This window comes from Zeus faber, assembly GCF_960531495.2.
Source record: "Zeus faber genome assembly, chromosome: 21".
In the NCBI taxonomy this organism is placed as follows: Eukaryota; Metazoa; Chordata; class Actinopteri; order Zeiformes; family Zeidae; genus Zeus; species Zeus faber.
Window position 1 is genome coordinate 15450463 of NC_137208.1, and position 23299 is coordinate 15473761.

General features: G+C 46.3%; 1 protein-coding gene across 1 annotated transcript; it reads left to right on the forward strand.

The window, feature by feature from the left end:
• Positions 1–3120: 3120 nt before the first annotated feature.
• On the forward strand, positions 3121–22962 carry dcn (decorin). The gene is made up of 8 exons (XM_080022437.1): positions 3121–3332; positions 11379–11617; positions 15551–15663; positions 18116–18329; positions 19123–19236; positions 19961–20054; positions 20968–21106; positions 21343–22962. The coding sequence occupies exons 2-8, from the start codon at positions 11398–11400 to the stop codon at positions 21541–21543; spliced, it is 1095 nt and encodes a 364-aa protein (XP_079878563.1). The 5' UTR covers positions 3121–3332; positions 11379–11397; the 3' UTR covers positions 21544–22962.
• Positions 22963–23299: the final 337 nt, after the last annotated feature.

The window sequence follows — 23299 nt, forward strand, 5'->3', positions numbered from 1 at the left end:
AAATCAAGTGATAAATTAAGCCACAGATTCAGGAGTGGGGAAGACCCCCTCTTTCTGACAGACCCGTCCTCCACACCCGGAGCAGATGTTCGCGCCTCATCGCTCATTTGACCCGCTCTGCGTTGGACTAACCCTCCCCTCCAGTCTCTTCAAAGCGGCAGCATCCGCCCGAGATAGAGTTAAAGGGAATATGGAAAAAAATATTAGTCACCGTTATTCGATTCATGACAAAATCCTGACTGGACCTGGAATCTCTGATGAGCTCGATTTTTCCAATTTCGACACATGGAGGATTGACGAAATACGGGAGTTGGGTTGAGTAACTTGCTCAAAGACACTTCAGACAGAACATATAAACTCAAAGACACTACAGACAAAACATATAAACCATTTATAAATATTTATATATTCCATGCTTGTCATTGTGCTTTATGTGGCATTTTCTCGGGGCTACGTCACAGTTAAATGGTTGTTATCACATTAAGGATGGTTAAGTTGAGGTGTAAGGTCAAACATCATTATAGTCAGATACTAGGTTCGATATTTTGTAGTTTAGGTATATGGTTGGAGATGGCTAAGTTTAGGTATAAGGTTAGACAAGGTTAAGTTTAGGTATAAGGTTATAAGAGGTTTAGTTTAGGTATAAGGTTAGAAGAGGTTAAGTTTAGGTATAAGGTTAGTAGAGGTTAAGTTTAGGTATAAGGTTAGACGAGGCTAAGTTTAGGTATAAGGTTAGACGAGGTTAAGTTTAGGTATAAGGTTAGACAAGGTTAAGTTTAGGTATAAGGTTAGACGAGGCTAAGTTTAGGTATAAGTTTAGACAAGGTTAAGTTTAGGTATAAGGTTAGAAGAGGTTAAGTTTAGGTATAAGGTTAGACGAGGTTTAGTTTAGGTATAAAGTTAGATGAGGCTAAGTTTAGGTTTAAGGTTAGACAAGGCTAAGTTTAGGTATAAAGTTAGACGAGGTTAAGTTTAGGTATAAGGTTAGACGAGGCTAAGTTTAGGTATAAGTTTAGACGAGGTTAAGTTAAGGTATAAGGTTAGACAAGGTTAAGTTAAGGTGTAAGGTTACACGAGGCTAAGTTTAGGTTTAAGTTTAGACGAGGTTAAGTTTAGGTATAAGTTTAGAAGAGGTTAAGTTTAGGTATAAGGTTAGACGAGGTTTAGTTTAGGTATAAAGTTAGATGAGGCTAAGTTTAGGTTTAAGGTTAGACAAGGCTAAGTTTAGGTATAAAGTTAGACGAGGTTAAGTTTAGGTATGAAGTTAGACAAGGTTAAGTTTAGGTATAAGGTTAGACGAGGCTAAGTTTAGGTATAAGTTTAGACGAGGTTAAGTTTAGGTATAAGGTTAGACAAGGTTAAGTTAAGGTATAAGGTTAGACAAGGTTAAGTTTAGGTATAAGGTTAGACGAGGCTAAGTTTAGGTATAAGTTTAGACGAGGTTAAGTTTAGGTATAAGGTTAGAAGAGGTTAAGTTTAGGTATAAGGTTAGACAAGGTTTAGTTTAGGTATAAAGTTAGATGAGGCTAAGTTTAGGTTTAAGGTTAGACAAGGCTAAGTTTAGGTATAAAGTTAGACGAGGTTAAGTTTAGGTATGAAGTTAGACAAGGTTAAGTTTAGGTATAAGGTTAGACGAGGCTAAGTTTAGGTATAAGTTTAGACGAGGTTAAGATAAGGTATAAGGTTAGACAAGGTTAAGTTTAGGTATAAGGTTAGACGAGGCTAAGTTTAGGTATAAGTTTAGACGAGGTTAGGTTTAGGTATATGGTTAGACGAGGTTTAGTTTAGGTATAAAGTTAGATGAGGCTAAGTTTAGGTTTAAGGTTAGACAAGGCTAAGTTTAGGTATAAAGATAGACAAGGTTAAGTTTAGGTATAAATTTAGACGAGGCTAAGTGAAGGTATGAGGTTAGACGAGGTTGGGTCCAAGGGTCCATGGATCCTGTTGTAAGATTCGATTATCAATTGTAAGGCTCAACTGAAAATGACCAATGGTCATTACCAACGGACTAATTGGCAGAAGAGAAGCTCTTTGGCGCACAGGTGGTGGTAAAAAAAAAAAAACCCACCCTCTTACCACCGAAGGGAGCTGAGCCGGAGCAGGACCGGTCCAACCAGCGCGGTTCCAAAGGGCACAGTAACCAGAACCTCCCTGGGAACGGCCAAGCTGTCTTTTATCAAACGCACTCGAGGGTTACAGCAACATTACCCGAGCCCGAGCAATGCACCAGATTCCAAAATGTGATACCGCCGAGTGCAAGCGGTTACACAGCGTTGCACCTCCCGACCTCCCACCCCCTCTGCTTTTGACTTTTGTACAATGAACTCAAACGGACCCCCGTCCACCAAGGACACCCAAACAAACCTCTCCCCCCCCAAAAATTAGGGGAAATGGCAAAAAGGCCCTTTTTGGGAGAGTTGCGCTGGGCTGAATGCTTGGTAAAGGACTCGACAAAGGGGGGTGAGGGGATGGAGGGGTTTTCAGAGTGGAACCCACACAAATTCCAAAGGAATGAATGAGAAAAAGAGAATCGAGATAGAGTGAGAGGAATGGGGGGTGAGAGAGAGAGAGAGAGGGAAAGACAGAGAGGGAGAAAAAGAGAGAGAGGGAGAAAGGGGACGGGGGTTGAAAATGAATGAGAGGTTTTGCCTATGTTTATGAGTGTGGGCCTTTGTTTATTTCTCAGTGTGTGCGTTTGTGTGTGTGTGTGTGTGTGTGTGTGTGTGCATTTGTGTGTGTGTGTGTGTGTGTGTGCTCTCCTTTGGGTACTTAGTGTTACCAGATGACATAGTGACAGTGGCCGCCTGCCGAGTCAAAGCTTATTGCTTCAGCTCACTCGCGGCCTCTTCCTCCCTCTTCTCTCTTCCACTCTTTGGATTTTTCTCTTCTTTCCTCCACTCTGCTGCGTTTCTCCCCCTCTCTCTCTCTCTCTCTCTCTTTTTTTTTCTTTCCTTCCTACGGATTGTTTTTCCCCTCCCTTCCACATTTTTCCAGCTGTTTTCGGAGCAGCGCAGGCAAGTCCCAGAGAAAGTTCCCCCCACCAATTGTCTCGGCTCCATGAGCTGGAGCGTCACAGGCTCCTTCCCTCCCTCTATCTCTCTCTCTCTCTCTCTCTCTCTCTCTCTCTCTCCCTCCCTCATCCTCTCTCCTCCCCTTCTTGTCGTGACGGAGCACACCTGCTTGGTCTTGGCTGCACGCGCTCTGAGTTCAATTACCCCGTAAAGGCCCTCGCAGGCGTTCCACACTCTCCGGTCCCCCCCTTCGACTGGATTTTGGGAGTCAAGCTCCTCTGGTGCGCTCTACTCTCTTTCGCCTTCCTCTATCGAGAACAGGTAGGACGGACTGAACTGAGGGAAGGGAGGATAGATGGATGGTATGGATGGATGGATGGATGGTTGGATGGATGGATAGAGGAGAGGAGCCCTGGGAATGCAGTGAGGATGCGGGGGTACTAACTAACTAACTAACTAACTAACTAACGAACTAACAAATTAACTAACTAACGGTACATAGGGGTGTGGAGCCACTTTTTAGAGAAAAATGTTGTTTCTTCAAGAGGTTTATATGCGGTCCATTGTAGCGTGGTGTCTTTTTTGTGATTTTTTTTTTCTTTGCTGTCCTGCGTTGGTGGGGTTTTACCTCGATTTGCTGAACCATCACCATTTCAAAGGGATTTCTTTGGTCATGATATCATTCATCAAGTGCTCATGTCAGGGGTTCAATGTGTTTCTGGGTGTCTGTGCTTGTGGATTTGTGCCTGTGTGCTTTCCTTTTTTTCCCGCTATGGGGTTACATGCATGCCTATGTTTATATATGACTGTGTGCACGGTTACAACAATAGACGTGCATAAGGCATATGTTTAACACCCCTATATATGGTTTATAGTGCATCTTGGTTCAAATATCTCTATAACTCCCTGCAGCCTGTGTGTGTGTGTGTGTGTGTGTGTGTGTGTGTGTGTGTGTGTGTGTGTGTGTGTGTGTGTGTGTGTGTGTGTGTGTGTGTGTCTGTGTGTGTTCCAGATATGTTGCTTGGTCTTGGTCCCACAGCACTTTTGGCTTTTGGACCCAAACTCTAATTATTCCCAGGCCCTGCAGACAGCCCATTGGAAAGAGCAGCAGCTATAGAAGGGGGTGTGGTAGCACCACCGAGGCTGGTCCCTTACTCCCGTGCCAAAAAATGACTAAATTACATTTTGCCTATCACCCATGCATTTCCGAAACCAAACTGAGTACCACGTTATCCTTTCAGATAGACTCTGAGTTTCCCTTTTTAGGATGCCGCCTCTAGTTTGTTGCTTGTCTTGGCAATTAATGAACTCAATTTAAGTGTTTTGACATAGTTTGTTGGTAGTTTGGACGTTATCCATGTGCTATTTTACTGCCTTGTCTCATATAATAACTCTGGCTTGGTCAGTTTATCACTTGACATACAGTACAAACCACTAACATTTGTTTCTATAAAACAGTAATGCAATAGCCCGAGGAACATTTGGAGCTGTTTAGACAGTTTGGAGGCTTGTATCTGTTCAAACTTTTATTTGCTCTTACAGCCCCTTCTGTACCTTTTGACCACAGTGGAAAAGTGTTCTTCTCAGATGTTGATTAATCCCAGGCTTTCTATCAAAATTTTGGAGATTTTTTTTTTCTTTTCAATTTCATTCTCTCCTGCTCTCTCTGCATTCCCTTTTCTCTCTCTCTCTCTGTCTCTCTCTCTCTCTCTCTCTCTCTCTCTCTCTCTCTCTCTCTCTTCCTCTCTCTCTCTGTCGTTCCCCCTATCTAACAGCGAGAGAGAGAAAAAAAAAAAAGCTGAAATAACAACAAGGTTTTCTTTGTGTGGACTTAGCCTATTACTGTTTGTCGAGCCTTCCATTGGAAAAGCCTGTGTTTCTCTTGTTTTCTCAGACTTTCCATTTCAGCAGTCCATCTGGGAAGGGCGACCAGGCCATTTCAAGCCCAAACGCCCCAATCTCTTATCTGTCTGCCTGTAGCTCTGGTTCCCATCAACATGAACCTTTTTTCCGCCCCTGCTCTGCATTCGCCGCTCTGTTTTCGCGACAGGCACACAGGTCCAAACACTGCCGGGGGCGACTAGAAGGTGGAGGCTTTGAAGAGGGCATGAAAAAAAAAACAGGACCTGGCAACACAGAATCCTATTAATAATCCGGTAATTGTACAGCTTCCTCTATCAAAGAGAGCGCAAAACTCAAATAATTCATTACAACCCCAATGCCAGCAGGGGAAAACGTAACAGGGCTCCGCTGTTCTGTATGGACGTGGACAGGTTAAAAGGAACGTCGACAGAGATTTGTAGAGAGGTCTATGGAATGGAGGGCTACATTTGGAAAACAGAGAAGTAAACCTATAAGTGCTATACTAGACCATGCTTGTGTATTCAGGTTTCATTCCAACGTCGCATTGGAAGTCTGATATTTAACGGTTTAAACGGGAACAGCCCCAGATTTTCACCCTAGGGCTGCGTTTTTTTGTGTTTTTTTTTCCCCATTCTGACACAAACTGGGTCCGGGTTGAAAGAGTGAAGAACAATGGAGTTGAATGGACATTGGCCACAAAAGGCTCTTTTTTTTTTTCTTCTTCTTCTTCTTTCCCCCACTCACTGGAATACTGAAAAGTTCCACATGTCAGTCCTTCTAGCCAGCATTTTATGGTAGAGAGGTCAGATAGAGACAGAGAGAGTGAGAGAGAGAAACTGCACATGCATTTGACGGCAGGACAGAAGCAGGGGAAGGGAGACCCAAAGAAGGGCGGAGATGGAAAAGGAAGAAAGACCGAGAGGGAGGGAGAGAGAGGGAGAGAGGGAGGGAGAGAGGGTGAGAGAGGGAGAGAGAGAGAGAGAGAGAGAGAGGGGGAGAGAGAGGTTTGGGCTGCCTGTCCACGTCTGTGCAGTGCGGATGGCGGACGGTCGGGGCCGAGGCCAATGGCAGCGCTTCAAGTCTTCTCATGGAACAGCTGAAATGTGGTGCAACCGCACCCTGGCGTTCTCATGCTACAGCTCCAAACGCCATGCATGCCTCAGAGACCCTGCACTGATCTCCTGCCGATGGTTTGGGGGTCTGACAAAGCTTCTTTTTTTTTCTGGCTTTTCAACTTCATGAAAACCTTAAATAAAGACATGCACTTACAGATTGCGACTTGTCCAAGTGCCCCCGGGGGCAGCGACTTAAGGACGCGGCTTGAACCTCACACATCTTCCAAAAAAAGGGTCAACTTTCGAGGCCGGTTTTTGAGCAACAGCCATTCGGGATAACTCCCGGTGAAGGCAGATTTTTTTTGGCCCTAAAACCGTTTGACGGCTACGACGTTGCGCGGCTCCAGCCGCGCACGTTTGAGCTCGGAAAGTACACAGATTCGGCAGATCGTGTGGAGCATGGAGTTCAAATTGACTCTCTGATAGGTTCAAAAAGGAAACACGTGTTTCAAACGTCCTGTAGCCTTGTAAATACCATCCCAAGATTCATGGCTGACAAAGTTTCTGAGAAGGCACACACAAGCTGCGGAGAGTTTGGGGTGAAATGGGGGAGGTGGACCGGGTTGAAGAGTCCGAGTGTGTGTGTGTGTGTGTGTGTGTGTGTGTGTGTGGGGGTGATAGGGTCCAAGCCCTTCAGGTGGCTGAATAATTTGATTAGACCAGAGTTTCGGTGGCGAGATCTGGAGTAAGACAGCTAGGAGAATTAAGAGTTGGAGGATGTGAGCTGATGGATACTGTGAGTCTCCAGCGCTCTGTGCTTCCTGTCTGGAACTCATTATGAACTGAACACTGGCCAATGGCAGCGAGAGAAGTAGGGTGAGTTAAGAGTTAAGGCATAGAGGAACGGAAAGGAGGACAGACAGGGGCCCGGCTCCAAGCAGAACCATCGACCTCCAACCCCTCCAACCCCTCGCGGTGCATGGAGAGGGAGGAGGAGGAATCTGATAGATGATAGACTGTGGTTGCTTGTTTGAAGTCCTTTCTTTTCCCCATTTTACTCGCTACAAACACACACATGCCCATGCCGAGTTCTGACCCCTCCCTCTAAACTCTGTTCTGGGGCCCAAAAAAAGCTCAGTTTCGTCAAAAGCTGAGTTTGCCTTAGCCACCGCTTGGGGCCTTTGTCATTAAAAGTCTTTGGAAATTCCAGCATCGTCTTTCAATAAAAGAAGGTCCCGATGAAGCTCTTATGTTCATGGCCCAGAATGTAAGACTAGTCGAATACCTCTGTCCGACTGCACCTAATGCCAGAGCTCTGTTGGGAGGCCGGTTCTTATTCTTGCGTATACAGCGGCAGATTTATTTTCCAAGGAACAACATAGAATAAAAAATGCGTGTGAGACTGGTGTTGGAGCAACATCAAGATCGAGGCAGTTGCCTGGGGTCACATGGGGGCCCAGGCAAAGGTCTGAAGACAAAGAAATTAATCTGTCAATATTTATAAATTGTTTATTTATTTTTTGTCTTTCCAAAGCCATGCACAACATAGATAATCATAATTCCTGAATAATACATACAGTGCCTGTAGGACCTCGCCCTCCCTCTGTGGTAAACAGGCATCAGTCCACAAACACTAAAGGTTTGTGTCGGTGCGAAAGACACAGTGAGAAAAGCTTTGACACACACACTTTGTGACACACACACACATGCACACACATGCACACACGGACACCAACACGCACGCACACGCACGCACACACACACACACACAAACACACACACACACAAACCGTGTAGTATTCAACACGCAATGCCCGATTTTGGGGTAATTGGAGGGACTCATCCAACGCAGGGGCAAGTGCAGTGAAGTAAAGCTCCCGTTGTTATCACGACAGACAGCCGCAAGTCTGAACAAAGTGGTGTATTCAACAAAACGGTGAAAAAGCCTGAAATGTGTCGGAAAAGTGACAAACCGCTACGGAACATAATGTATTTTGCATTGAACTGCAGCACAGGGAAGGTGGTTCGCCATGATTGCTCTCGCACCTCCAGTATCATATCAAATCTCTCTATTCCTCTCTCTCTGGAATTCAAAGGAAAATTGTAGAAAGACGTTGATTGATGAGCCGCATGACCTTTGGCTCTGGCTCCTCTCCCGAAAAACAGGAGGTTTTATTTCCCGCATTCCGGGATCAATTTTGTATCACATATTAATTTAACCCTTGTCCCGCGGAACAAGGAGGAATGCCGAAGTTTTCAAACAAACCCAACATTTTTTTTATTTTATTTCACATTTTTTTGTTTTTTTTATCAGAATTGCCTCTTTGCACTTGAAAGAGTTACTCGTTTTTTGGAAGTGTAAGAACTGCTGACGGCGGCAAGTTTGGAGTCGTGCGGTTGAGTCATGTTCCAGCACGCTCTGATGTTAACCCTCCAGATACTGGTGCGCACACACATACAGGCACACACGTACACTCCGACATGCAATATGTTGTTTAAGGATTTCGCCTCCGCTGTGGATGCACCAGGTGCACCGGTAGAGGAGGAGGGGGTGGGGGGGGCGGGTGGCGTCGTGCTCCGCATCCTCCGCACTTCCTCCACCTCCGCTGGAGGTGGGGAGGGTCCGCTGCAGACAGCTAAATTAGAGACGCGACGCCCGGGGCAATGGCGGCTTGTCTGACATCTCTGCCTCCACACATTCCGCGCTTTATCTAAACTGTGAAGACTTCTGCACTCGGGTCGGCATTTCAGACGGACCTCACACAGCCTCCAACCAAACGGCAACATTGTGTTTTTATTTTTTTTAAAGCCGGACTAAAACACACGTCTTTCAACATTTTTTGGGGGGGTTCTGCTTTCATTCTGTCGAGGTGTATTATCAGTGTTGAGGTACGAGAGGGATGCTGCTTTTAGATTCTGGTCCTCAGTGATCTCAGTGTTGTTGCTCTCCGCTCACCCTGTCTGCAGGGTTTAGTTCTAGTTTGCATTAGAAGTTTAAGGACCTGGATAAAAGGAGCAGGGCACACAGGAGGGGGCCATCTTCCGCAACTTTTTTTTTGTTTCCTTTCATTTGCACGGCTTCCTCGCCTGTGTGTCCTTGTTTTATGGGCCTGTGGCGATAAGTCAGAATAAGGGGGATTTAGGGGTCCAAAAGGTCACACGCAAATGACCGAAACAGGACCTGCGCCCGCGCAAGATTTTTGCGGTTATCAGGAAAAATTCAGGGAAGCCTCCAAAATTGCCTTTTAAAATCCTTCTCGCCGACTCTCCTGGCGGTTTTTTAATCCCCCAGCATGTGTTGCAAACCTGATTTACAGACACCAGAGTTGACGAAAGCGACTCTCCATCCCTACAAAGACCGTTTGACCCCGGGAAAGTGTTGATCGCCAAATCCGGCGTCCCTGCAAGCAAATGTGCCGCGGCCAAGACTGCAGACGGCGTTCGCATTAGATCGGAGGCTTCAGCTCCGCTCCGATAAGGGGGTCTGACAAAGCCAAGATTATGCAGTCGCTTTCCTGGATCCGTCGAGAGTTCGTGGCTGCGGATTGATTCCCCCTCTTTCCTTTTTTTCATTTTTAACAGCTCTCACCCTCTCTCATGGAGCCTCCACGTTTCCAAGTGACACGAAATGGCAAATATGCCGCCCCGAAAAAACAGAAACTAGACATTACTCACGGCGCAACAAAAACTCCCAAGTTCTACGCGCTGACTTCTCCATTCGGGCAGGTTTGCGTGCTAACAAACAAAGACCCCGTTGTTTTCACAGGAGAAATTTCGCCAATATCTTTCTCGCTGAACCGAAAGCCGGGTGCCTTCAAAAGCTGCACAAAGGGAAGAAATGGCAGTACTGCAGCGAAGCTGTACAGTGTGCCGCTGCGGTTTCTGTCTTGTGGGTTAGGGCTGTAATTACTCCTTGTGTAGAGGTTCTGTAGCCTCAAAGCATGATCCCCTTGACCTGATGCAACCCCGAACGTCGGGTTCACGCTGGATGCACACAGAGTCAGCCCACAGACTCCCATTTTTTTTTCATCCCATTATCTCACACACTTGTGCATTACATCCATAATTACCTTTAACTTAACTCTGAAACACGTTCACGCTCATGTAATTCACTGCAAGACACATTCTGAAATGCGCACGCACACACACGCACGCATGCACGCACGCACGCACGCACACGCACACACATACAGATGCAATTGAGCCAGATACAAACCAGTCCAGTGTCCCTTTCAGCTGCTGCCAGCTGGTCTGGGTTCAGTTGTGTCCTCCCTCCAGGTCATGATATTTAGGCTAAGTTCTTCTGCAGGACCGACTGCTCCCAGATCCTTTGTGACGCTGGCAATTTTTTTTGCGTTCCAGCTTTGCATCTGAGTGTGTGGGTGTGTATGTGTGTTTGTGGGCGTGTGTGTGTGTGTGTGTGTGCGTGTGCGTGTGTGTGTGTGTATGTGTGAGAGAGAGAGAGAGAGCGAGAGAGAAAGAACCGGGTTGTGGTGATCGCAAAATGATGATGATCTCCTTTAAAACGAACGCTGGCACTTATAAATACTTCTACTGTATCCGACAATAGCTGTTTATTTTGTTCAGTAAAGTACACCTCCTAGACTGGAAAGTACATTGCTCCCCTCCGATCATTGGCAAGTACTGCACAAAACAAAATCTAACCGTAATATATGTACAGTTTAAGGATCTTGCATCATGCATCTACAGTCGTGAATTTTGAGACGGATTATTTTGTGCATTGCAAAAACAAAAAGTCAAACTCCTCTTTCTTTCAAATGAAACAGCCGTGCGTTGTCGCATGAGGTATTTTAACTAGTTTGTTATATAATTCCGTAATTAATACTTAAACAACTCCAATGCAAGCTGGCGGTTTTTTCCCTCAACCAAAGTGGGGACGTTGATAAATGTTCCTTCGGACCAAGCTGTAAACCGTCCCCGCTCACTTTCGACTGGAGGTGACAAGTTAAATGGCTCATTATCTGACCGAACCCACTAAACGGCTCCTGCCCCGGTGCTTAGCCTGTGCGGCCTCTGCCCCTCAACCTCTGACTTTTACCCTTTGCCCTTTTCGGTCTTCATTTTTCTATGTGTCTTGCGTTTGCTTTGCCAGTGTTGCAAACTCTCACTCTTTCCTTTCTTTTGATCCCTCTTTCCCTCCACCTTTGATGCACCGCCAGTAAGCAGAAACGACCATGATTGCATTTACATTTACATTTAGTCATTTAGCAGACGCTTTTATCCAAAGCGACTTACAAGGGAGAATAACATTCATTGGTTCCTGCTTAGCCTTTCTTCTCTGTGCGTTTGTCTTTTCTGTGATGTTTTTTGCGGGTACTTAAAGCACAGTCGCCGGCCCGGCCGCGAGAGAGGTTTCAAGGCATTACAAATAAATCACAGGGCTCCGACCTCAACCTTTGACCCCTTGCCCTCTCTGTCCTCCTCCTAGGCTCCCTGCCAGCAGCACCATGAGATCGGCCTGTCTCTCTCTGCTCCTGGCCACCGCCTGCTGGGCGCTGCCCTTCCGCCAGTCCGGCTTCCTGGACTTCATGATGGAGGACGAGCCGGGCTCTGGCGATCCGACCCTGGGTCCCGATGTCACTGTATTCGGTCCTAGGGCGCCCGAGGGACCCAAATGCCCCTTCCGCTGCCAGTGCCACCTGCGGGTGTTGCAATGCTCCGATCTCGGTAGGACATTCCCACTGAAGACTATGGGTTATGGCCAGGTCATGGTCTGCAACTTATAGTCTCCAGCCGTATAGAGCTGCTTTTCCACAGCCTTGGTATTGTATTCGGTTTCCTCTGGTCGAGGTTAAACAGCTGAGTTTGGTTATGTAAGTACAGTTGTTTTACTGGGTTGAGTCGTTTTCCCGGTAGAGACAGTGATTGATTTTACAGGGTCTGTCTTGCTCGTTCCCATGGAGGTGTCTCCCGCATCCAACCCCAAATTCCGTAGGGGACGCTCCAATTGTTGTGGGCCGTTTGATCTGCCAGTCACGGTCTTGTTAATTCCTCCAGAGAACATCGCCTCGGTGCGATGAACACATGCTTCGAAAACCCCATTCGAAACTCATTTCTCGCTCTACGATGATTGTCTTATTTGACCGAGTGTGAGCGACTGGAGGAAAGCCAGAGCTCGCCCAAGTTCCTCCAGTCACATGCCATGTTGACAGCCTTGAGTCAGGTTCGCTAAAACCCTTCAAACAATGGCTTCACTTGAGAATCCTTAAAGGAATCCACTTTATAATTCTTTGTTTGTTTGGCTAATTTGGCCTTATTTGGCTGGTTTGGTTTTCACCCCAAGTTCCCAGACTCAATTTGTCCATTATACTATTGGGTTTATTATAGTGCAGCTATTGAAAATTCATGTTTCATGTTTTCTTTGGCTTCAGTTTTTTGGTGGTGAAGATTAAGATTACACGAGAAACACACAAACATTGGGGGTAAAACTGACAAATAAATTGGAGGTTGGTCCATTGTCATTTGGGCAAAGATAATGCCCCGAATAGGGTCATCATAAGTATTTATAACATTTTTCAACCTCGGAATTTGGAATTTATCATCCAGATACCAACTCCACTGTCATCATCTAATGAAAAATGATAAAAATAACGGTGCATTTTCACGTCGGTCAACAGTTGTTGAAGGAGTAAAGTGTGCAGGCAGACAGACAGAGCGACAGGTGGCTGCAGCGTCAGACAGGCAGTCAGAAAGACAGATGGAGAGAGTGATGTTCAGGAAAAGGCCAGTTCCATTACCTCACCGCTCCAGCCGTGGGCCCCAGCTCGCGGCGGCCTCTCCCAGGAGAGAGAGCTCAAGCGCTGGATTCTCATCTCCGGCGTCGGCCCCTCTGGCCCCGAGCCGGCATCTGTTCCCCAGACCTGCTGCTCTGCACGCAAACACTCATAGGCAATGCACATGCCGTCGCACACACACACACACACACACACACACACACACACACACACACACACACACACACACACACACACACACACACACACACACACACACACACACACACACACACATGCACACGCCTACGCAAGCAAGGGTACACACACATGCACACAAATTCACATATGTGCACAACACACTGTACAGCAAGGACACATTGACGACACATTGGGGACAGAGCAATGCACAGATACAATAACTTATACACAGTCACGACTTTATTTTACAGGCAGAGCAGACGGCTGGGTGAGAAAGTGAGACGGTCCGCCAACCGCCTCATGACACACCTCAGCTGCTCAGGAGGTGGAACTTTCCATTTTTAATACCTTTTTAAACAGGTGTGCAGTTTAAACATTTGATATAAAAGAGCGTGTTGCCCAGTTTTGGGTAAAAGTCAAGTCACACACACACACACACACATACACACACACTTGCGTGCACACAATTGCTCTCATGTGTATAAAAAAAAAAACAAAGGAATTCAAAGGCACTCAAATCCCACCGGGCCATCAGAGCTTTGATGGTGGAGCCAGATAAATAGAGTTCCCCTCCATCTATCCTCTGAAATTACAGCGCAGAGACAGCGAGAGAGGAAATTACATAAATACTGTCCTTAATGCCGGGATGTGAAAAGCAAACCACCCACGGTCCAATCACGCGCCTGGTGTCCCAATCACCCCACTTTCATTAGAAGGACGGCAATGGAGGTTGAAGTTGAGAGCCCGCTTTGATAGACCCCACCCACCCACCTCCACCCCACCCCACCCGCACCATCGTTGTCGATCTATATCCAGACATCACAAGTTTAATGTTTCGATTCAGTTAACCAAGGGACCACATTGGGAAATAAGATCAATCCTATCTTATCTTCAATTCAAAGACAGGGAAAATCGTATCTTGCTATTACAGAGGAAAGTCCTAAACTCACGGCTGTGTCCCATCTTATTTTAGACCTCCCATCTTACCTTAACTTAAGGAGATGATTGTGATTCTAACAGTTTACAGGCATCTTTTTCTTTAGTAGTGGTCCCTGAAACCTTGAATTTCAAACTCGGAACGTTCTTCTTGGGATATTTTATTGGAGTTATGACTCTTCGGTCGCAGTTAAGTTCTTGTCCTAGGATAATAATGGGATTTTGTGCTAAATACAATTCGAAAAACAAAAAGAAAATCCTAAATGTCATCCTAAACTGAGATAAGATCGGAATTCAATATCCACCCACGTTTGATTTGCAACTCGTCCTCCATTTAGCTTCACACACACACACACGCGCACACACACGCACACACACGCGCACACACACGCGCACACACACACACACACACACACACAGACGATTCTCTTTTTTATTGTGGCTATAATACCTTCCATGACATCCAGGAAAGGGCTCCGCCTAAGGGGGGAGAGATGACTGTGTAGGACGGAGGGTGGAAGCAAAGACAAGAGAAGGGACGATGGGGTCAGGAGGGATAAGGGAGAGAGTAGAAACGCAATGAAGGCATCAACCGCAGAACAGCTGTGAGAGACTGCAGAACAGTCGACAGAAAGGCAGCGCTCGCCGAGGCCAAAACAGTCGGCCGCTTCCGGGACAAAGTGTTTGCAAAGTATGTGCACCTGGAAGACAGAACATTTAATCCCCCTGTGATCAAACAGTTTAACTCTACACACAGTCCTCAGAAATCTCGACTTTCCCGTTGGGTGTTATTTCGCGAGCAAAAGAGCAAAACAGTCGAGGGTAGTTTTTTTGTTGTTTTTTTTGTGCCGCAAAACCCAATAAATCTCCGATCCGCCAAAGTCTTAGCAGAGCTATTTTAGTGTATGCAGGTATGCAGCGATTTTTACTCCAAAGGAAATTACTTTCGGGGACAATTTCCACCGCGCGCGCCTCCGGACAAAACACAAGAGTCAGTCCGCGGTTCTGGAATGTCACCGCACAACACATTCGGCTATTGTTTTGTTTTTTTTCTTTTACGTGAAAATCTGTGTTTTGAGGTTTTGGTTATGTGGGTCAAGCATCTGTAACCTAGTTTGTCCCCATCCAGGTCATTGGGGGGTGAATTTGTCCTTTTCGCAAGCGTGCAGATGTATCATGTGTGTATCATGACCGTCGCCACCTCATCTTCATGTGAATAGGGTGCAGCTTTTGCACAAACAATCTTAGAACTTTATGAGATTTTACACTTTAATTCAGTCTATAGTTTGGGGCTTTTAAGAGTAAGGTTAATCGGCAGTGGTTCCTCTTCTCTGCGCACTTTTTTATCACATATTATCTACTCGGTCAAATTTTTACGAACTTCCAAAAAACTTCATTGGCATTTAGGATGACGATATTAAGAGAAAGGGAAAAATCCAAATCCAATCGCGAAAATCCACCGTGGACTCCAACCTCGGTCGCAGGGGAAGCTGGAGACCGGGAGGCTGCCATTTTGTGTCAATTTCCTGTTGAGGTCACGGTGCGGTTAACCCCTCGCCACCAGAACCAGGGCTGTCAGTCACGCTCCGGCGCAAACTCCCTATTCTCCCAGCGAGAGAACACATGTGCGGCGCAGAGCCCAGGGCCTCCGCCGGCTCACCCCCGCGCGCAAACACACATTAAACACATCTCTAATGGTGGCAAACCAGGAGATCACAAAGGGAACTCTCTCCTGCTGTTCTCTGGTCAGGTCTGACGAGTGTTCCCGATGACATCCCGAGCGACACCACGCTGCTGGATCTGCAGAACAACAAGATCACCGAGATCAAGGAGGGCGACTTCAAAAACCTCAAGGGACTGCACGTAAGAACTGTCCGCCGCTTAATGACGAATGCCAACGCTAAGATGAAAATGAAGACATATTGTGTAAAACAGGGTGTTGTGGTGTAGCTCAAAATAAAGGGCCATTTTGGACTTTTGTTTCACTGTCCTGGCAAAATAAAATCTCCCAAAACGGTGGGCTATAGTTTAAGTGTGAACCCGTAAGATTATTTTGTTTATTTGTTATCATTTGCCTCACGGTTATTTAGCTGGCACTTTATAAGAAACCTCCATTCAATGTATTTGTGTTATGCATGTGCTCCTCTATACTTTGCTGTTTCCATTGTTTGTGGCGGAGTCGCCATTGGAACACCATTTTGGTCAATATTAAATGAATAAATAAATAAATAGATATGCCTATGAGATAAATCCTGTTAGTTACCCTAGTTATTTATTTAAAAAAGGGCGAATTTCAAAAGAGTACTTTTATTCATTGCAGGGGACTTTCATTTTCACAATTCTACATTCATTTATATTAGGGGACTTTTACTTCATAATGCCACATTTATTCATTTCAGGGGACTTTTTATTTGATAATGCCACATTTTCATCTGTCATATGCAAATGAATGGGGCGTGGTTACCTCACAGATTCAGAGCCAGGGGGAGCCGGTGCTGCTGTTGTCGCTCTCCTGCGCAACAATGGTAGGAGTGTGCAAGGGCCAGCCCGGCCCACCGGCTCGACAGGTTGGAGGAGAGGCCCTTCTTTCTCTCCTGACAGCGGACCCACACCTGGGTCCCGGGTGCAAAGTCTGTATAAGGGCAGTGGGCGTCGTAAGGCTTGGACCTCCCGCAGCCTTTCACGGAGGTTGTGGAGGTAGCCCAGGCCCGGCTCACCTCGCACCTTGGGGATCACGAGGGCGGCCCGAACACGAAGTCCACTTGGCTACGGAGTTCGTGTCCAAACGTAAGCGCTGCGGGAGTGCAGAGTAAAGCCTAGTGCTTATGTTTGGACACGGACACCGTCTCGACAAGTTGAGGCTGGTCACGCGAAACCAGGTGGTGGCCCTCCACCCTGACCGGCTCGCTCACTACCGGCCCCTGGCTTCAAGCGAGGATGTATCAGGAGCTGAGGTTCGGTAGGAGAGCGCCAGCGGTAGCGCCTACTCCCCTTGGCTCTGAATCTGTGAGATAAACACGCCCCATTCATTTGCATACGACAGATGGAAATGTGGTGTTATGAAATAAAAGCCCCCTTAAATGAATAAAAGCAGTCTTATTTATTAATTGAACTATATTTACTCATTTATATGTTATAGATATTTACATTTATTTACATATTTTTATATTTATTGACTAATTTATTGGTTTAAGGATATTTCATAGACATATTTATTTATTTCATAGGTATATCTGTTTATTAATGTGTTTATTTATTTAATTTCCGCCCTTGCCTGCAAGAATGCACACAAAGTGAAAGGCAGCCACGGTCAATATAATAAAGCAGCGTAGCAGGTGGCAGTGGCAGTAGGTGCGGTCAGTAAACCGTCCATATGGATGCACATTCATAAAAACAATGAGCGCCCTCGGATTAAAAAAATATCCTCTCAGTTGCCCTGAGACATGAAGGCTCCGCGTTCTCCACTCAGGCTCCATTCCACATTTATGACCTAAACCATTGGATCCTAACAGCGCCGCTCCCTTCGTCCCCAGGTGCATGGAAACTATTCGCCTCTTGGGCCTTAAACCCTCATGCAGCTTTTGTGCTTGTAATAAATACCTCCGTTTGATGGCCAGCCTTGTTAGCATTGTAACAGGACTGGCCTCTCAAAGAGGACACAGCACTTACCCCACATTTCCTCCCATCTGCATGCTGTGCATGAGATCGGAATGCAGTGGGAGTACTTTTTTCCTGATAAAGTGCTATTACTGGTGAAGCGGATAACAGTTGTCTCTGTGGCGCCGACGCCTCCCTTCTGACGGGGTTAGAGTATTTACCGCATTTGAGACACACGATAAACATACATTCAAACATAAACATGAGGGTGAAAGATCATCAAATTATTCGGTTCACGCATCACAGGGCCTTGGCTTTCATCAGAATGTCTGACGTTGTGTGGAATAATATCTCTCTTGGATTGGGTTGGATTAATATTAGAAGCTGCACGTGGATTTCCTAGACCTCCGTTAGATCTACGACTCTATTTGACAGGCTGTATAACAAACTTGACCGAACCACAGAAATGCCATCGCAAAAGTCAAAGACGACGCTGAGTCATTCTCCGACGGTAGCTTATAACTCACACTCAATCTCAACTTGCTTAGCTCACTCATGAATGCGAAGGAGAAAGGAGTTCTGGGGTTTTGTATATAAAAAACATTGCTTGGGACATTTGGTCGGTCGTCAAAGTTAGCCGGGATATGTACCCACCAGTCCCTCCCGAAATGTACACTCCTGAAGTCTCCGCACTTCTCTCCCCGAATCTTTTCCAAAGGCCCTGATCCTCGTCAACAACAAGATCACCATCATCCACGCCAAGGCCCTCAGCCCTCTGACCAAGCTGCAGCGTCTCTACCTGTCCAAAAATCTGCTGAAGGACCTGCCCGCCAACATGCCCAAGAGCCTGCAGGAGCTGCGCATCCACGAGAACGAGATCACCAAGATCAAGAAGGCCTCCTTCCAGAGCATGTCCAATGTCATCGTCATGGGTGAGTGGAGCAGGAGGCTTCTCCGAGGGGAGAGCCTATCCGTGTACGGAGCGGCTTGTTTCCGATCGCATGGACGTCTTAGAGAGGAATGCGCGGCTTAACGTTGGATCGTGCGCCCACCCGCTCTGTGTAAGCACCATCATTCTCCCCGGGAGCCGAAATCCTCATAACTTTGGTAACCGCAAACAAATCAAGAGAAGAATGTTCTCGATCAGGGCCAAGACGGTTTTCAGTTTAACGGTGCATCGTGTTTTTTTTTTCCCCTTGTACCTTTTCGGCCTATTTGGTTTGAAAATAGCGGCTTGTCGCTTGTACAGTATCCTACAACGTTGCTCGTCTGCACATCTGCTCGTCTGTGCTCCGCATTAAGAAAGGAATCCGTGATTATTTGCCCGTCTTTCTCCTTGGCTACTCCTTCGGTCCTCAGCTTGACAACGCGACTCATCCTTCCCCAGACCTCCGGAGTAACCCCAGCCTGCCGAAGCGGAAACGAAAAAGAGCGAAACTAATCTCCCGAAAATGTCGCAATCCATCATGTTACCGTCTTGAAAAAAAATCGGAATATTCACTGCGGCAAACGGCGGCGATGCCCGCGCTCGCTTCACCTTGGCTAAAGCAAACTATTTACTCATCTTGTCATCCTGAGAGGAGATGGTGCATGACTAAATGCAGTCTGTGCGTCTCTCTCTCTCTCTCTCTCTCTCTCTCTCTCTGGGCGTCTCCTTACCTCAACTTCCCTCCATCCGTGCTCCACCATCTCTGTTCATTGTTTTTATTTGTCATTTCTTTCCAGAGTTGGGATCCAACCCTTTGAAGGGCTCCGCAATAGAGGACAACGCTTTCGGCGACCTGAAACGGGTCTCGTACATTCGCATCGCAGACACCAACATCACAGCCATCCCCAAAGGTACCCTTCCCCCCTCTCGGACAAAACATCTCCTCAAATACCTTGTAAATGGACGGGTGTGGTTTAATTGGAATTTTATCCGGTTGAGCTCGGCCAAAAACAACCATCCTCTCCCACAAGAATGCAGTGCTTGTATTGAGATTTGCAGCGGAACGATGGCCTCAATATTTAACAGTAAACGGATAAAAGTTATAAGGTTTTGAAAAAAACGGAATTCTCTTGATGTACGGAATTTGGGTCATTAGCATCCAGTGGGACAAATAAATTTGAACATTCTGCACAAATATTTATTTGATACAATTAGGAACTTTTTAAGAGGTTGCGTAATGTTGGTGTGTTCACTTCTATTACCAGAGTCAAGAATGGCATAATTGGTTATATTCTTATTTTCATTTTGAAAGATGGAGAGAATGTCCACTTCTTTTACAGCCTTAAACATATATAAAAAGAAATACATAAAAAAAAACGCTGAGAAAAAGGGATAAGAGAAATGTCTTACGGTAAAACAAAAAGGATGTTAGTTAATGGCCGGAGTGGAAGAAATGTATTTTACACGATAGAACCAAATGTGCACTTTCCACACACTACCAAAGTGAGGTTCAGCGGAGGTTAGATAGATAGCACCTTATAATCTGAAAGAAGCCGCTGTGCGCGTGAGCCTCGCGGCGCACCTGCCACTTTGTCGATGCCGCCGCTCACGCCGACGCCTTGTGGTTTTTGCCAGGACTGCCGAGCTCCCTCTCAGAGCTTCACCTGGACGGCAACAAGATCAGCAAGGTGACCGCCGAGAGCCTGAATGGCCTGAAGAACCTGGCTAAGTAATGAACCTTTTGGAAAAAAAAAAAAAAAAAATTTGTATTTATTTATCAACAGTGAAACGCTATCTGTCTATCCATCCAGCCGGTGGCTTACACTCTCACTTAAATGTTTGGACTCCACTTTCCACAAAGGCACGATGACATGGTTTCATATTATAAGGGGCGTGAAAAAAGCACAGTCCCAAACAGTACTTTTGGGATAATCAAAATCACTGTTTTGCTTACAAAATAAAATTTGGACCTGCTATGTTTATGAAGATCATCGCTCAGATGGTGGGGAAGTGTGTGTGTGTGTGTGTGTGTATGTGTGTGTGTGTGTGTGTGTGTGTGTGTGTCTGTGTGTGTGTGTGTGTGTGTGTGTGTGAGGGGGGGGTTTAGTAACAGGCATTCCAATCTCAAACAAAGAAAACTTTCATGCAGAACAAATTGTTTATGTTGGAAGGGACGAGGGCTTACAACGCTTTAATTTTCCACTTTCTCAGAGTTGAGCAACACGGCAGGACGGTGCAGTCGGCGGAGTCGGTGGCAGGGATATTTTTCCGTATTGTCATTTGCTTATTGCACTCTCAATTCACACGGGATGCCATCGTTTATTTATCGTCTGGCTCCATCAGCTTTTGCGGGTGTACAATAAATATTGTCCTAATGGCGAGGTGCTCTACACTCCTTTTCATTCCCTTTAAGGTCAAAGGTTGTGACTAACAGTAAAAGCAACAGCTACAAAATCAAGGCTATTAAACGAGAATTCCCCAGGCGGCGGATCAACTCCTAGGTCTGTTTTCTCAAGGCTGGAAAGTCTTTTGCGACACTCTCTAATGACTCACATCGTTTGCTTTTCCTCTCCTCCTTGCCTTCTCCTGCATTTCGACATTCCTTCCTATCTCGTTTCTGACCCGCCTGTGACGCCGCGCAGGCTGGGCCTGAGCTACAATGAGATCAGCTCGGTGGAAAACGGCACCCTGGCCAATGTCCCCCACCTGAGGGAGCTGCACATGGACAACAACGCCCTGAACAGCGTCCCCCCTGGCCTGCCTGAGCACAAGTACATCCAGGTACGGAGGAGGGGGAGAGCAGAACAACCACACGCACACCTCGCAATGTCGTCCATTTCACTCTAACGCATCAACGTGCAGGAGATTTTGGGGTCGGGGTTAGGGCTCTCACGGGTCGATATGTCGCCCTAACGCCAGCCCTAGCCCAGCCCGTTCGGACCCGTCGGTTTGTTTGAAGCCTTTGAGTGGCCCTCGATGACCCCCATTGTTCTCTCTCTTTCGCGCCGCACGGCCAGGTGGTCTACCTTCACGCCAACAAGATCGCGGCCGTCGGAACAGAAGACTTCTGCCCTCCCAGCTACAACACCAAGAAGGCCATGTACTCTGGAATCAGCCTGTTCAGCAACCCCGTGCCCTACTGGGAGGTCCAGCCCATCACCTTCCGCTGCGTGTTCGACCGCTCCGCCATCCAGCTCGGCAACTACAGGAAGAAGTAGAGCGCCCCCAACCCCCCCCCCCCCCCCCACCCCCACCCCTCCCCCCAAACCCACCCCCACCACGCCCCGCCCCGTTTGGCCCCCATTCGGCGGAAACGTGTGCGTTTGTTTAAATGAGTGCGCGAAAGGTGTTGAGCGTATGAAACGTGTGCCTGTTCGACCACAGTCCCCCCCCACCCCCACCCCCCACAACACTGATCTACGAACCCCCCCGCCTTCCCCCATAAATGGCAATTTCCTTAAATCCGCAAGGATCCGCCCGACGACTCGGATGCGTTAGGAAAAACCCGCGCGGACGCGGCGTTCAAAGCTACGGGAGTGATTCACAGCTTACGGTCGTCACCAGCTACGTCCACCGTTAACGGCGGCATTTATGATAATAGGTTAATCGTCATCATCCCGCACAGGAGATTTGAGCATTTGATCATTCGCCTCAGTTTATGAGGTATTCTAGCTTCGGAATACGTCACTTAAAAAAAAATAAAAAATAAAAAAAAACGAAACACACAGATGCAAAATGATGAACCGGAAAATTGTTCAAGCTACAATTCCAGGCTTTCTGAACCCCAAGCCACCGCGTGATTAATGTAAGGAGGCTGACCTGTAGAGCAGGCAGCGAAGGGGTTTTAACTCGGGTTTTACAATACCTTAACCAACTGGTATGCTAGACTGTTCTATGTATTACCTTAGTTGTAGGAATAGCATTTTTGGGAGTGTGTCATTACCATACTGCACTCCTTTAAAAAGAATATTACATTTCTATTTTTACTGTCCTCGATTCTAGTAGAGATAAAAGTGTTGTGTCTTGTATCACCGTGCAATTTCTTGTGCTTTGCTTCAGTGTCGATGTAGTTCTGGGAGTTTTTCGTTTTTTTCGTTTATTTCAATTTATTGAAAATGTATTTCTTCATCACATTCCATCTACTGCCCGTATTTGAATGTTTCATTGAAAACCAATGGTGAAAACAGCTTCTAAAGATGTAGAATAAACCTTATATGTTTTAAACAGAAGCCATTCCCAAAGATCTATATGCATGCTATGCTGGTTTTTTTTTGTTTTTTTTCCCCTCCCTTTTAATGCAAAGCAGGTGGTTTCTTCATTTCTGGAATGCATCTTTATTCTTCTTTCTTTACATCTTTATTGTTCTTTTTGTTTATCAAGAAAGTCTGCAAAGCATTGGAGGGTGTATGTAGACTGGCATGCCTGCAGCACCTATGTTAGTGTGAATGTTTTATGTATAGACGCTGTATATAAATGCTGTATAAAAAAAAAAAAAAAACACCTCTCATTGCTTAAAGGCACAAGCACTTACCATAGCTCGGACTTAATATATCGGCAACAAAGGTGTTCCTTTTTTCAGGAGCAGGGGCTCCATCCAAGGTGTCCTGAACAACAATAAAATGACTTATGAAAAAGGAGCAAGTTTTTGATGGGTGTAGCAAGCACAAGCAGCCTTACATCAACGGGCACCGGGGCTCCTGGTCACTAGATGGCGCCGTCACGGCTACAGCACAGCCCGGAGGATGGAGTGACCAGGTGAACAAGGTCAAGAGGAGAAACAGGTGAGATGCTCCTAACAATGAAACACTGAGCAAGACCGCGACTACCGGTACTATACCTCTAGTCGTACGATAAGGTTTATTCACAGCCAAACCAACACAGCACTATAGATATAGTTAGAGATTATAAAAGTGAAAATGACACCAAAGAATAAAATTCATCTATTTATAAGCAGCCTTGAATCCATTAACCATC

What these genes read in the sequence shown, in the direction of transcription:
- dcn (XM_080022437.1), top strand. Translation starts at nt 11,398, where the DNA reads ATGAGATCGGCCTGTCTCTCTCTGCTCCTGGCCACCGCCTGCTGGGCG. An exon ending in GGCCTGAAGAACCTGGCTAA is followed by an intron (nt 20,055 to 20,967) that starts GTAATGAACCTT and finishes GACGCCGCGCAG; the next exon opens with GCTGGGCCTGAGCTACAATG. An exon ending in CTGAGCACAAGTACATCCAG is followed by an intron (nt 21,107 to 21,342) that starts GTACGGAGGAGG and finishes CCGCACGGCCAG; the next exon opens with GTGGTCTACCTTCACGCCAA.